The sequence below is a fragment of the Papio anubis genome, chromosome 17 (genome assembly GCF_008728515.1).
Source record: "Papio anubis isolate 15944 chromosome 17, Panubis1.0, whole genome shotgun sequence".
NCBI lineage: Eukaryota > Metazoa > Chordata > Mammalia > Primates > Cercopithecidae > Papio > Papio anubis.
In genome coordinates, this window is record NC_044992.1 from 65480430 (window position 1) to 65493686 (window position 13257).

The 13257-nt window shown below is 53.1% G+C and overlaps 1 protein-coding gene across 2 annotated transcripts in view; it reads right to left on the minus strand.

Annotated features, from left to right (window-relative positions):
• The window catches only part of SDK2 (sidekick cell adhesion molecule 2), a 312881-nt gene extending 300068 nt beyond the window's left edge, over positions 1-12813 (minus strand). For both annotated transcript variants that reach the window (XM_031657174.1, XM_031657173.1), the window contains exon 1: positions 12369-12813. In XM_031657174.1, coding sequence (XP_031513034.1) covers positions 12369-12432 — 64 coding nt within the window. In that variant the 5' untranslated portion in view covers positions 12433-12813. The remainder of the gene's footprint in view (positions 1-12368) is intronic.
• Between the last annotated feature and the right edge of the window lie 444 nt (positions 12814-13257).

The following is a 13257-nucleotide window of genomic DNA, read 5'->3' on the forward strand; positions in this document are numbered from 1 at the left end:
AGGGATGGGCAGGCGGGCTGCGGGCCAGGAACCCCAGGGGACTGGGTGAGCGGACGCAGGTGGGCTGCCGGCCAGAAACCCTGGTGGGGGGCTGGGTGGATGCTTTGGGAGGAGATGCTTGAACCTAATCAAGAACATTTCCTTAGTGTTGCATGTGGAGGGCAAGGTGCTTGCAGCTGCATGGGGCACCAGCCACACACAGTAAGGACCTACTTTGCAAGGGGCTGGTCTTCTGGGAGTCTCAGCTCTTCTGGAAGGTGCCCACACATCTAAATGAAAAAGGCCCCTGGGCGGTGGACATAGTGACCCCAGAGCCCAAACCTCTGACTAAGAGAGTCTTCAGGCCCTCAACTAGTCTCCAAATGACACCCCACTGCTGGTGTTGATTGGCTTGCCTGGTCCAAATGAAGAGGGGGAGGTGGGAAGGTCCAGGGAGAAGCCAGGAGACAGGTCCTCTAATGGTTTGGAGCAGATTGGGTGAAGCTGAAGAAGAATCCAAAATACCACCCAATCACCCAAGCGGCAGGGTCCCCTAGGGAGGGGCAACAGTCGTATCCTCACTCCCACCACCCTTGAAGGCATGGCCATAGGCCAGCCATAGCAGATAGGCAGTGTGATGGTTAATACTGAGCGTCAACTTGATTGGCTTGAAGGATGCAAAGTATGGTTCCTGGGTGTGTCTACGACGGTGTCGCCAAAGGAGAATAACATTTATGTCGGTGGATTGGCAGAGGCAAACCCGCCCTCGGTCTGGGTGGGCACCATCTGATCAGCTGCCAGCATGGCTAGAATAAAGCAGGAAGAGGAACGTGGAAGGACTTGACTTGCTGAGTCTTCTGGCCTCCCATCTTTCTCCCGTGCCGGAGGCTTCCTGCCCTTGAACATCGGACTCCAAGTTCTTCAGCTTTTGGACTCTCAGACCTACACCAGTGATTTTCCAGGGGCTCTCAGACCTTTTAGCCACAGACTGAAGGCTACACTGTCAGCTTCCCTACTTTTGAGGTTTTGGGACTTGGACTGGCCTCCTTGCTCCTCAGCTTGCGGATGGCTTATTGTGGGACTTCACCTTCTGACAGTGTAAGCCAATACTCTTAATAAACTCCCCTTCGTATATACATCTGTCCAGTTAGTTTTGTCCCTCTAGAGAACCCTGACTAATACAGGTAGTGACTCAACTATGTTTGAGGTCCAACTGCTTTGGAAAACAGCACAGAAAATTTTAAACACAAACAGCTTAAATATCTACATGTAAAGCATCTTAGGATCTTACAGATGAGGTGACTCATTCAAGTCTTTCAAGACTAGATTTTGACATATATTCTAGGGGGTCCAGGAAGCCATGGGGACGACAAACCACATCTTCAGCAGCATCGACCGGCTTTCACATATCCTTTGTGTGTTGGGATAGAATTCAGATAGACCATGGAGTAGAATGCACATATTCACACATTTTAAAACTAAAACAGGCTGGGTGTGGGGGCTCACACCTGAACCACAGCACTTTCAGAGGCAGTGGCAGGAGGATCACATGAGGTCAGGAATTCGAGATCAAACTAGGCAACAGAGCAAGACCCTGTACCTACAAAAAATCAAATGATTAGCTGGGCACAGTAGTGCACACCTGTGGTCCCAGCTACTTAGGAGGCTGATGTGGGAGGATCGCTTGAACCCAGGAGGTTGAGGCCGCAGTCAGCTCTTACTACGTCACTGCCCTCCAACCTGGGTGACGGAGACCGACATCTCAAAAAATATAAAATTAAATATAAAATAAAATTTAGAAATATATAAGGAAAAGGTCATGGGATAGTAGGCAGTTTCAGGCTGCACAGCCGGATACCCCAGGGTACGTGTCCACCCTCCTTACCATGAATGGAACATCATGGTAGAGTTTGGAAATGCTGCATTTACCTTTTGCCTTTTTCCAATGAGGACACTTCTGGCCACAGAGGCTAAAAGGCCTGGCCCAAAAGGACCCAATGAGACTCTTCCATTGTGGCCTCTGAGGCCCACGCAGAGTCATGAACTTGTTATCATCTCTCTCTCACTTCACTATGACCTCCCTAGCACTCTTTAAGGAGTTAAGTGCGTTAATTCAAGAAATAATTTACATCTAATACCTCAGTTCTTGTGGATGAAGGGTTATTATCTAAACTCAAGGAGTTCATAATTAAAGAAATCAGTTACACACGGATATTAAAAGATAATTCAGAATCAACAAGGCCAAAGTGCCCAGCGAGACATGTAGACTGGAACAACTGGGGGGAGGAGTCCCAACCGGGGGTCAGGGATGGCTTCACACTAGGCTTTTTGGGGTCAGTGGAAAGGAGAACAGGGGTTCGAAAGGGGAGAAAGGAAGGTGCTAATGGGCCACAGAGTGGGGAGGGCAGCGTGAGCTTGGTGGAAGGCTGGTGTTGGGACAGGAGGCGGCGAGATTGCAGTGGCGCATAGGGCCAGACTGTGGAGAGTCTGCCACTGAGGCCACAGCTGTGGGGAAGCTACCAGAGTTCTGAGAGCGAGGGCGTGACATGACAGGTCTCAGCATCCAGAGCCTATCACTAAGACCCTGTGGTCATCAAGAGGGGGCTCCAAGTGTCCTTACGGAGAGGAGAGGCCATCCCAGGCTGCCCTCTGTGTCCTCCTCCTGTGCCCACCCAAGCTAAAGAGAAGCCTGTGGTCAAATGAGCCTATCCTGGGTCCACCAGCCCACAGCAGCATGACAAACAGTTCCTGAATGTGTGTATCTTGGCCAGATCTAAGGCAATGGCCTGGGAGGCAGCTGACTTACATTCATCATCTCTTTCTTACGAGTCAAGCGACCTCGGCAAGTTACTTAATATTTCTGAACTTCCATGCTAACGATGTTAATAGCATTAATACTTTCTGGCCAGCCTCCTTCATAGACTGGGGATGAAGAGCAAATGGGATGTCTATGAAAGCTACCCACCTACATTTCAGATTTTATGGGAGGATCCAATAAATACATTCACCTTAAGGCTGAACAGCTGATAATAGCTTAATAGGTGGGTTCTCTGTGCCATATTTGCATCTTAAGCTGGAGACAGAGAATGTCTTCACCGAATCAATAAATCCCTAATAGCAGAAGTTTAGATGCCACTGGCATGTGTGTGAAAGACAAAAGAACAAAAGCTGTTGGAGCAGGGGCACCTGTCAAACTGCAGGCCCCAAACGGACCTTGCTTCCAAGATAAAGATACTAAGGACAATGACATGACAAACACTTGTTCAGTATTTATGATACACAGAGCACTGTATCCTAAGAGCTTAGCATAGCTCGCTAAACCTTGTCACAACCCAACTGTTAATCCCATTTTACAGATGAAGAAACTGAGGCACAGACTCATCCAAGGTCACCCACTCAAATCAACGACAGGTAGGAGTTGAGCCCAGGGAGTCACCTGCATTTCAGGTTTCTATTTTTTTGAGACAGAGTCTCACTCTGTCCCCCAGGCTGGAGTGCAGTGGCACCATCTTGGCTCACGGCAATCTTCGCCTCCCAGGTTCAAGCAATTCTCCTGCCTCAGCCTCTCGAGTAGCTGGGATTACAGGCACGCGCCACCACGCCCAGCTCATTTTTGTATTTCGTATTTTTAGATGGGGTTTCCCCATGTTGGCCAGGCTGGTCTCGAACTCCTGTCCTCAAGTGATCCACCTGCCTCTGTCTCCCAAAGTGCTGGGATTACAGGTGTGAACCACCGCGCCCTGCCCATTTCAGGTTTCTTGGTGCTCTATGCTGTCCCGCCTGGGCCCCTGCTGCCATTTTCTGCACTGGCTCTCACAGTTCGAAGCAGCAAATGAATCATCGGCTCCAGATTCATAATTAACTCACATTATGTGGTGACAGCCCAATTGTTCAGGTGCCCAGTGATATTTTGGACCTTTACTCAGATTCTGGGCCTCCCAGATCTGTACCTCCAGGGAGGGGGAAATTTCCAGAGTCCTGGCTTTACCAGGCCCTTGAGAGTCACTGGTGTCCGCCCCAGACGCCGAATTCCCTGAATGAGCCTCGTTATGGCAAATAATATTTCCTTCCGTTAGGACTGTCACATCATCAAAATTTCATCACCCCTCTGGGTCACTAATAGCTTCCTACATGGCATCAAACTTTAATTGCCTTTCTTCCCCTCATCCTCCCCACCCTCACACCCCGTTCAATTTAGAAGGCACTTGTGTGGCTCAGTTACTGGCAAGCCAGTTCTGCATGCCCCAAGTGACCTTAAGGGAACTCCTCAAATAGCTTTGGGGCATCCCAACCCCAGAGAGAGATGGAGACGCGGAGGAGAATAGAAGACCTTCAACATTCTGCCAAGTTAAGGCCCAGTGAAGACACAGCCAGGGTGGAGGCAAGAGCCAGGAGGATCAGGAGGAGGAGGAAAAGGAAGAGGAGGAGGAGTTCCAAGGCCTCTTTCCAAACTCTACCACCCTCCCTGGACCAGCCCGTCTTCAAACAGCACAATTGTCTGGGCATCTCCCTGGAGAATGGCTGTCTCTCCTTGGGAAGACAGTGACATATGCCGTGGAAGCCAAAGGCAGCCTGGAGCAGTGGAAAGAGGACAGATGTTGGGACCAGAGAGGCCTGGGTTCAAATCCTGACTCCTCAACTTCCGTGCTAGAGGGCCTTGGGTGGTTAATCTCTCAGCCTCACTTTATCCACGTCAGAGTGATAGGAAGGACTGAGGCAGATGATAGTTGTAATGCACCTTGCCATGTCTGACAAGCAGAACTGTGCACCAAACATGAGCTCAGGATGGAAGACAAAAAGATTCTAAACTGGGAAAGAAGCAAAAGAAAATGGGGTAAGCCAAGTGCAGTGGCTCATGCCTGTAATCCCAGCACTTTGGGAGACCGAGGTGGGTGAGTCTCTTGAGGTCAGGAGTTTGAGACCAGCCTGGCCAATGTGGTGAAACCCCATGCCTACTAAAAATGCAAAAAATTAGTCAGGCATGGTGGCATGTGCCTGTAATCCTAGCTACTTGGGAGGCTGAGGCAGGAGAATCACTTGAACCTGGGAGGTAGAGGTTGCAGTGAGCTAAGATTGCACTATTGCGCTCCAGCCTAGGTGACAAGGCAAGAGTCTGTCTCAAAAAAAAAAAGTGAGATGTGGAAGATATGGGTGAAATATACAGCAAAGATACCGAGAAGAAAAGACATCCTAATGCAATCTGAGATCCTATCTTAAGGCCATTTGGAGGGCAAGCACAGAAGTACAAATATAGTTACAGTCATTTATTAAACAAGTACTTATGATATGTCGGGCTCCATTCTCAGTGCTCTATGTGTATTATCTCATTTAAGCCTTGGAAGGTTTTTCTCCTTGTTTTACAGACAAAGAAATAGAGGTTGAGAATGTTAAGTGACTTAACCCAGAGTGCCACAGACAGCAGATGACAGAGCCTGAAGCCAGGTCAGCCCAATTCTGAGGCACTGATCCTATACATACCACTTCTTAATGGCTTAAGGGGGAATAAAATAAGCCTCCAAACAAGGAGGTAATAACACAGACTGGGGTTCTGCTTTAGGAATGTGTAAGGTAAAAATGTCTTGTGTAAAGTAACCCTCTGTATGAAAGGCAGAGACCACAATGTCTTCTCTGTGGTTATGAAGGAACACTAGGCATTGCCAGTGCATGAGATCCGGTTGTCTTTTCCCAGCACATGAAAGCCTGCACTTCCTAGCTCCCTTGCCATTGGGTGGGACCATGTGATCCATTCTAATGAATGGGCTACAATCAGAAGAAACACAGGCTAAATAATAATTATTATTGAGACAGAGTTTGCTCTGTCGCCCAGGCTGGAGCGCGGTAGTGTGATCTCAGCTCACTGCAGCCTCTGCCTCCCAGGTTCAAGCAATTCTCCTGCCTCAGCCTCCTAAGTAGCTGGGATTACAAGCATGTGCCAACACACCTGGTTAATTTTTGTATTTTTAGTAGAGACAGGGTTTTGCCATGTTGGCCAAGCTGGTCTCAAACTCCTGACCTCAGGTGATCCGCCTGCCTCAGCCTCCCAAAGTGCTGGGATTACAGGCATGAGCCACCGTGCCTGGCTGGGAATATAAGAGTTGATGCAAGATCTTCCTCTCCCTTTTCCTCTGGAGCATTAATCAAGGACTTTGTGTATTTCAAATGGTGCATCCATGTATGGATGGCATTACCCGCTAAACCTTCTACCCCTCCTCTCAATTTCCTTCACACCATGAAGTTGGAGTTCAGCTAATGGGGCTTCAGCAGAGATCCAAGGGCTGCCCAACCCAGAGGCCAGGCCTGCTAGAGGCAGATTCATCTGTTGGGCCAGAGTCAGGAAGAGCTGGGAAAATGGCCAGAAAATCTGAGCAGGGGCTCCTGTCTCAATGGCAACACTACCCAATTCCATGGATGCATCCACGGGAGCTGCTGGAGGGCAGGGCTCCCACTCTTGAGGTGCCTGGCTGCTCAGTGCACTGAGGGCTACATGGCATGGGGTGTGCTGGATGTACAGAGACCAGAGGCATTTCACAAGTCAGTGAGCTCTGGAGATGGGGTGAGAGGCTTGGGAGGAAGCTGGAGGAGCTGGTAGGGGCCAGATGACCGCGGGCTGTATGCCTCCAGTAAGCATTCATTCATTCATTCATTCATTCTTCATATTATGCTGACTCCTTCTATGTGCCAGGCACTGCCCCAGCAGCTAGAAATACACCAATGAATGAAACAAAGCTCTTGCTCTCCAGAGAGAACAATAATAAACAAACAAGTCAATATATGTCAGTTGGAGCTGAGTGCAATGGAGAAAATGATGCAGAGTGAGGGGGTGGGTGCTCCGAGATGGATAAGAGACATTAGGAGGAAGTCCTGGAGGAAACAAGGGTGAACTTTGTAGACATCTGGGCGGTGTGGGCACCAATGATGGAAAGGCAGGAACTTCAAGTGCCATGTTGGAGGCCTGGTGAGTTCCAGGAACAACAGGCCGTCAGTGTGGGGACAGGAGTGAGTGCAGGGGGACTGAAGAGATGAGGTGGGAGGCGAGGTTCATGTCCAGGGAGCAGAGGGGCAGTGATCAGGACATCTTCCTGGCCTGTGATGGACACATTATAAGAACTTAACATTTACAAAGGGCATTTTCAAAGTGATCTGGACAATCTCATTTGATTATCCAAGACTATAAGGTAGATGCAATCTTTTCTTTTCTTAAAAAAAAAAAATGAGACAGGGTCTCACTCTGTTGTGTAGGCTGGAGTACAGTGGCGTGATCTCAGCTCACTGCAACCTCCGCCTCCCAGTTTCCAGAAATTCTCCTGCCTCAGCCTCCTGAGTAGCTTGGACTACAGGCTCCCACCACCATGACTGGCTAATTTTTGTATTTGTAATAGAGATGGGGTTTCCCCATGTTGGCCAGGCTAGTCTTGAACTCCTGACCTCAAGTCATCTGCCGGCCTCGGCCTCCCAAAGTGCTGAGATTACAGGCATGAGCCACTGCGCCCGGCCAGTAGATACAACTATTTTTAACCTCATTCATTCTACAGATGAGAAAACTGGCTCAGCTCAGCATTGCCCAATGATGGAGGCAGGATTCAAAGAGGCAGAAGCCACACTGGGAGCCATTCACCACGTCTGCAGGAGAAGGGCCTCCCCAGGGCTCCCTGGGCTCAGGAAGACACTGGGCCCAGGGCATCTGAAGGGACAAGCCCTGCTGTCCCCTCTCTCCCTTCCCCCTGGGATGCTGAGCATCCCTGCTCAACGCTGCTCATTGGCTCTGTCTCCTGCCCAGCACATGGACACAGGGGTGGGACACCTAGGGGAGGGGGCACCCAGGCTGTCTCGGCAACCAGCTTGTTTTCCTTTCCATTACAGGCAGTGGGCCGCAGCCGCCAGTTGCTGCTGGCCCATTTGTTGCTATTGGCATCCCAAGGCCCCAAATTATGATGACTAATTCCCACCGCTTTAGGCAGCTCCAGGGCTGTCTGCGGCAACATGCTCCAGGGGGAGCAGGGTAGAAACCCCGCAGGGATCACACCCGACATCAATTCCAACTCAGCCTCCTGCCTCCCAGAAGGGCTGGGAGTCGGGAAGGACAGGGAGGGGGCTCCAGCCAATCAGAGGACCCCTTCAACCACAGCCTGATCCTAGGAAAACCAGCTATAAGGAGACCAATGTCTTCATCAGCATAAAACATAACTAACAACCAGCTTGTGTTAAGCAGTGGTGAGTTCTCCATCTTCAAGGGTATGCAAGCAGAGACCAGATGGCCTTGTGGGCAGAGGACAGTCCTAGATGACTTTTTGTGTGTCTTCAAGTCAAATGCAATGACTCCCATTAGTCCTTTGGATGGACGACAAGCCCATTCTCCCCTCCTTGTTAGCTTACGGCCCGACTGTGTGTCCTGTGGTACAAAGTCAAATGCGGACCAATATGCAGGTTAACACTTCATTTTAAAGTCAGCCATTCAGGCACTGTTTAAACAGAGAATTGCTGTAAAGAATTTGGCCTCCTTCCCAGCCTCCTTTCCCTTGTAGAACAAGGTTCCTGGCCCCTATGCTGGCCTTCCAGTAGAGGACAGGAGGGAGAGGCAGTTGATAAATATTTGCCGAACAAATGCATGAAGCGAGGGTGGAGTGTGTGTGTGTGGGGGGCTCGGGGGTGGGATTTGCCAGGCAGGTGTCAGGCTGCCAGCAGGATGTAGCCTCTGGGTGGCGGTCCTGACTCTGTTCCTCCCAGACGGGCCATTTTCTGCAACCAGTGGAAGCACCAAGCTATATTCCTCATCTAACCACTGCCAGAATGTTCCGGACTCCCCAGCTGAAGCCAAGGGGTGCAAAGGGTGGGGAAAGAGGGGCACGGGAGAGCAGGGACACCCCCATTCCACTCGTGAGTGGGGCTTTTGACAGCTGAGCCCCAGGCAAGCACGACACTCGGCCTCCTGGTAATTAGCAAAAGGCCCTGATCAATAAGTTATTTTTTGCTGTCAGTAATTAATAATTACAGCTTAGCCACACCATGTAATTAAACTTCCATCCCGCTCCCTCGTGTACTGTTGGCTTTTATTGTGATTAGCTCCCAGCACTAAACTTTCTCCCTTTGGAGCCTTTCAGGAGCCTCTAGAGCTGGGGGTTCCAGTCCCCTTTCAGGGTTTTCCCCACTACCTTGTTCACTGGGCTCAGATTCCCTTCCTTCTGTTCTTCCCCCAGGCATGATTCTCTTGAAAGAAACTTCTGGACCAGCTGGCTCGGCTGCTCCTGCCCTCCCCGCAACCTCTCAGGCTGGCCAAGATGACCTCCAGCAGTAATCAAGCTTCCAAGCACATGGGAAATCTCTCGAGGCCCTTGTTAAAAGACTTCCAGGCTCACCCAGACCTTTCCAATCAGTGTCTGGGAGTAGAGCCCACGAATCTGCTTTGCTATGACTCCCTGGGAGCTAAGTGCTTGAGGGCCACTCTTTGAGACACAGTGATGTGGCCATGGAAGGAATTTAAAGAAACCTCCTGGGTAAGGAAAAATAATTCAAGGTCGTATTGGTGGGTGGCAGGATGCCATTCTTCATGGACTCCTAGCTTAGTGTTAAAACCACCATAACAACAATAATAATTGCCATGTATTAAGTACCTTCTATGTACCAGGCACCGGCTGGGGCCCTGTCCCTGGAATACCTTGAATTCTCCTAGCAATTCTATAAGGCAAGAGCTATTATTGCCAGTGTACAGATGAGGAAACTGAGGCTCTTAGTGGCTAAGAGCCTTGCAGAAGGCCTGTCTGCAGCGAAGTGGCAAAGCCAGATCATGAGAGCCCGTTCTTTCTGCTGCTCTTCCTACAACCTCACTGCACTTTGCTTGGGAAATGAGTTTGAATCATGTGACCCATCGGGCATAGGGACAATGGTCAAATGTTAGCTTTCAGTATACCCAGGTGATGTCGTTCAGGTCCAGCACCTAAAAAAACCAACCAGGCTCAGATGAAATCTGGTGACAGTGGTCGATGTGAAGTTTGTCTCAAGGGAGGAACAATTGTTTGGTCCCTCGTTCTGTACCATGCCTGGAGAATCAGGCTTGTGGGCTCAGAAATGACAGTGCTAGTGGCTTCAGCTACCCCCGAAGGATTAATGTCATGGTCTGAGACTGGAAGAAACTCACTCTCTAGCCCCAAAGCAAATAAGAAAGGACCCCATGCCCTAATCCCACCCCCTCCAACACCCAAACCCAGCACTGCCAAGCCTAGGACTGCGTTCCCACAATCCTCTGCAAGGCTTGTCACGGGGGACACACATGGCAGGAGGGGGTTCGATGCTGGAAGACACTCTGGGAACCAGAGAACACGAGCGGAGCAGCAGGAGACCTGGGCAGCCTGACACACAAAAAGCAGCAAACAAGAAAAGCAGACAGAAAAGTGAATCAATCACAGAGACTTTCTCTGCTTCTGACAGGGGAGCCCCTCCCGCAGGAGGCGCAGGGACACGGGCCACCTGGCCTTAACTTTAGCAGGAGGGGTGGGATCTCAGCCTCAAGTGGATGGCACAGGTGTGGAGGTGCAGCAGGAAAGGACACATGAAGACCCCAAAGCAAGGGCCATCAGGTGCCCTGGGGACTCCATAAGGGCCTGGTCCTAGATGAGACACGAATTGGCGAGCCACCTGCCCAGGGAAATCATACCATTGTTGAAAAGTCTACAGAGCAATGAAGTTAGAAGGGTCCAGACAGATGCTGGCATCCCCTCCCTCCACGCCGTTCAGGCTTTTGGCTAGTAACACTGGTTATTGCAGAGCACAACTGTGAGGCTGCTCCAGGATGAAGGACAAGCCATTCCTATTTTGCCAGCATCAGGGTCCTTCTGGGACCCGGCAAAGAGGGGGCCCAGACGAGAAGCCTCCATGCAGCCGGTCCTGGTTTGAAGGAGAGGGGCTCAGAACTCACCTGGTTCCATACCTGCCTCTGCCCCCAGATCACAGAGTGGCCTTGAGCAAGTCACTTAATGCCATTTGGCCTCAGTTTCCCTATCTGTTAAACGGCTACTAAAATAAGGTGACCTCTGAGGTCCTCGCTTGTTCAAAGATTTTATGATCATAAAAATAATAACTTTTATTACCCTACATTTATAGAGCACATTACAAAATTTCTAAGTGCTTTTACGTAAATTACCTCGTAAAATCCTCCCCTCAGCCCTGTGAGTGAGAACTGATTATTTTCATCTCTTTGATCTTGGCTCTCTGGATTGCCTGATGCTGGGCGCACGGGGTCCCTTCTTCCCAGAAGGTTTGGAGATCCAAGAGGCGGCGTGGGGAGTGGGTTGCAGCCCCCACAGTCTGGCCCCCTAGGGTGGGTCTGGCCCCCTCCTGAACCTGCGAGAGTGAAGGCCTAGCCCTGCGAGTCCTAGAGCTCAGTCCAGGCCTCGTCTCCCTCCGCCCCCAGCAGGCGCCGCTCGGACACCGCTGACACCACTGTCTCGATCGGCGAACCCCAGAGGCGAGGAACCGCCGGTGCAGCCGCCCTTCACCGCGGGGACCTGCCCGGGGACCAGGGGGACGCTGGGCATCCACCCTTAGGAAGCGGGCAGCGCAGATCACACCTCAGATCCTTCGTAGCACTCCCAACCCCAAAGCCACTAGCCCTTCTCCACCGCGAGGCTGCTCCCGGCAGCCACAGGTCACAGCAGCGAGTGGCTGCACAGACGATCGAGCGAACAGCGGAGGCTGGAGGCAGGGGCGGGGATGCGGGGTGTGGGTGGACGGGTGGGAGGGGAGGCCTCAGACCCTCCCTGTGCACCACCCCACGGTGGGTCCGCGGCTGCACCCGCGACCTCGGCTCCAGGCTCGTGCAGCGAAGCACCTCCAGCCCCAGCGGCCCGCCGGGCAGCCGAGGCGGGCTCCCGTACGTGCCCAAGCTGGGCAATTGCTCTCTCGGGGCGAGCAACCCGGCACCCAGCGCCCGATCGCACTCCTTCCCAGCGCCCGCCCACGCCACTCCCTCGCCCCGGGGAGGCCATCGCCTGCCCGGCAGGGGCCCTGCCCTTCCCCGAAGACACCGAGCAGGCCACCAGGAGCTCGGTCTGGGAAGCTCAGTGTAGCCGAGCCTGGAGCCCGGCACGGAATGTCGCTCCCCTCCCAAGCTGGCGCAGGGCAGCCACAGCAGACGGGGGGAGGGGAGCTCCCCTCCCACCTCACCTTGGGCTCTTCTCTGCTTCCCCAGGTCTTCCCCACCTTCCCCCACTCGGAAGCCACAAGTCTCGGAGAGGCTGCCCCACCCCCAAAAGAGCCCCCAAAACTCGGGAGATGGGGTGTCTTGAAACTCCCTGGAGAGGCTCTACCACGGCTAAGCCGGGTGTCCTGGAGGCCACCGTGAGGCCGGCGAGCTCCCGCCGCCCCCTCCCCGTCCCCACGTGGGGGTCCCTCCTTACCTTGGGCTCTGGCCGCGCGGATCTGATGCAGAGTCAGCAGAGTCCAGATCAAAAACCCCCACATGGTGACCAGCCTGGAGGGGGGTCCTCGGAGTCTCCCTTCCCTCCGCCCTGTTTTATAATCCTGGTGGGGTCCGGTACCCCGTGACTTCGTCCCGGGAGACAGTCAGTCTACGCGGCTCTGTGCCCCAGGCGTAATATGCCCGAGAGGGGCAGCGCTGGCCACCCCAACCCTTCCTCCTCTTCTGTACTAGTCCGAGTCCGGCAGCTCGCCCGGAAGGCGAGGGGCGAGCAGGGAGAAAGAGGCCAAGCCGCCCTCTCGGACTAGGGCGCCTCTCTGCCTTAGCACCTCAACTCCGACTTCTCCCAAGCAGGGCGGCCTCTGCGATCCGGCCGGATCGCCGGCCGAGCTCAGGAATAAATGGACAACTTCAGGAAACTTCCTCCGGTGGCCACGTTGCCCGCCCCCCGCCCCCTCCCCGCCCCCTGGTTGGGTTCTCCCGGCCGACACAGTCACCGCGGTTCCAGGCGCCTGGCCCCCAGGACCCGGCCAGAGCCGAGCGCAGCGGCAGACGCGGGTGCGGGGGTTCTTTTAGGGGCGCCGGTTTCGGGGGGCGCGGTGAGCATAGCGGTCCGAATCTCTCTGGAGCTGAAGTTTTCTTCTCTCTAACTTTGCAGGCAGCATCTGGCGGGGCCGAGCCACCCCTCTCTGGGCTCCACCGCCCTCGCGCCGAATCCGGAGACTCCGGGTCTCCTCCGGGGGCGTCGGGGCCGGGCGCGCCCTCGGCTCAGCGCCCAGCCGGCTAGCAAACTTTGCGGGTCCCGGAGCCGGGCGCGCAGCCCTGAGCGCTCATGTCCGCGCCAGCCGCGGGGCGACAGGGGCGGGTGC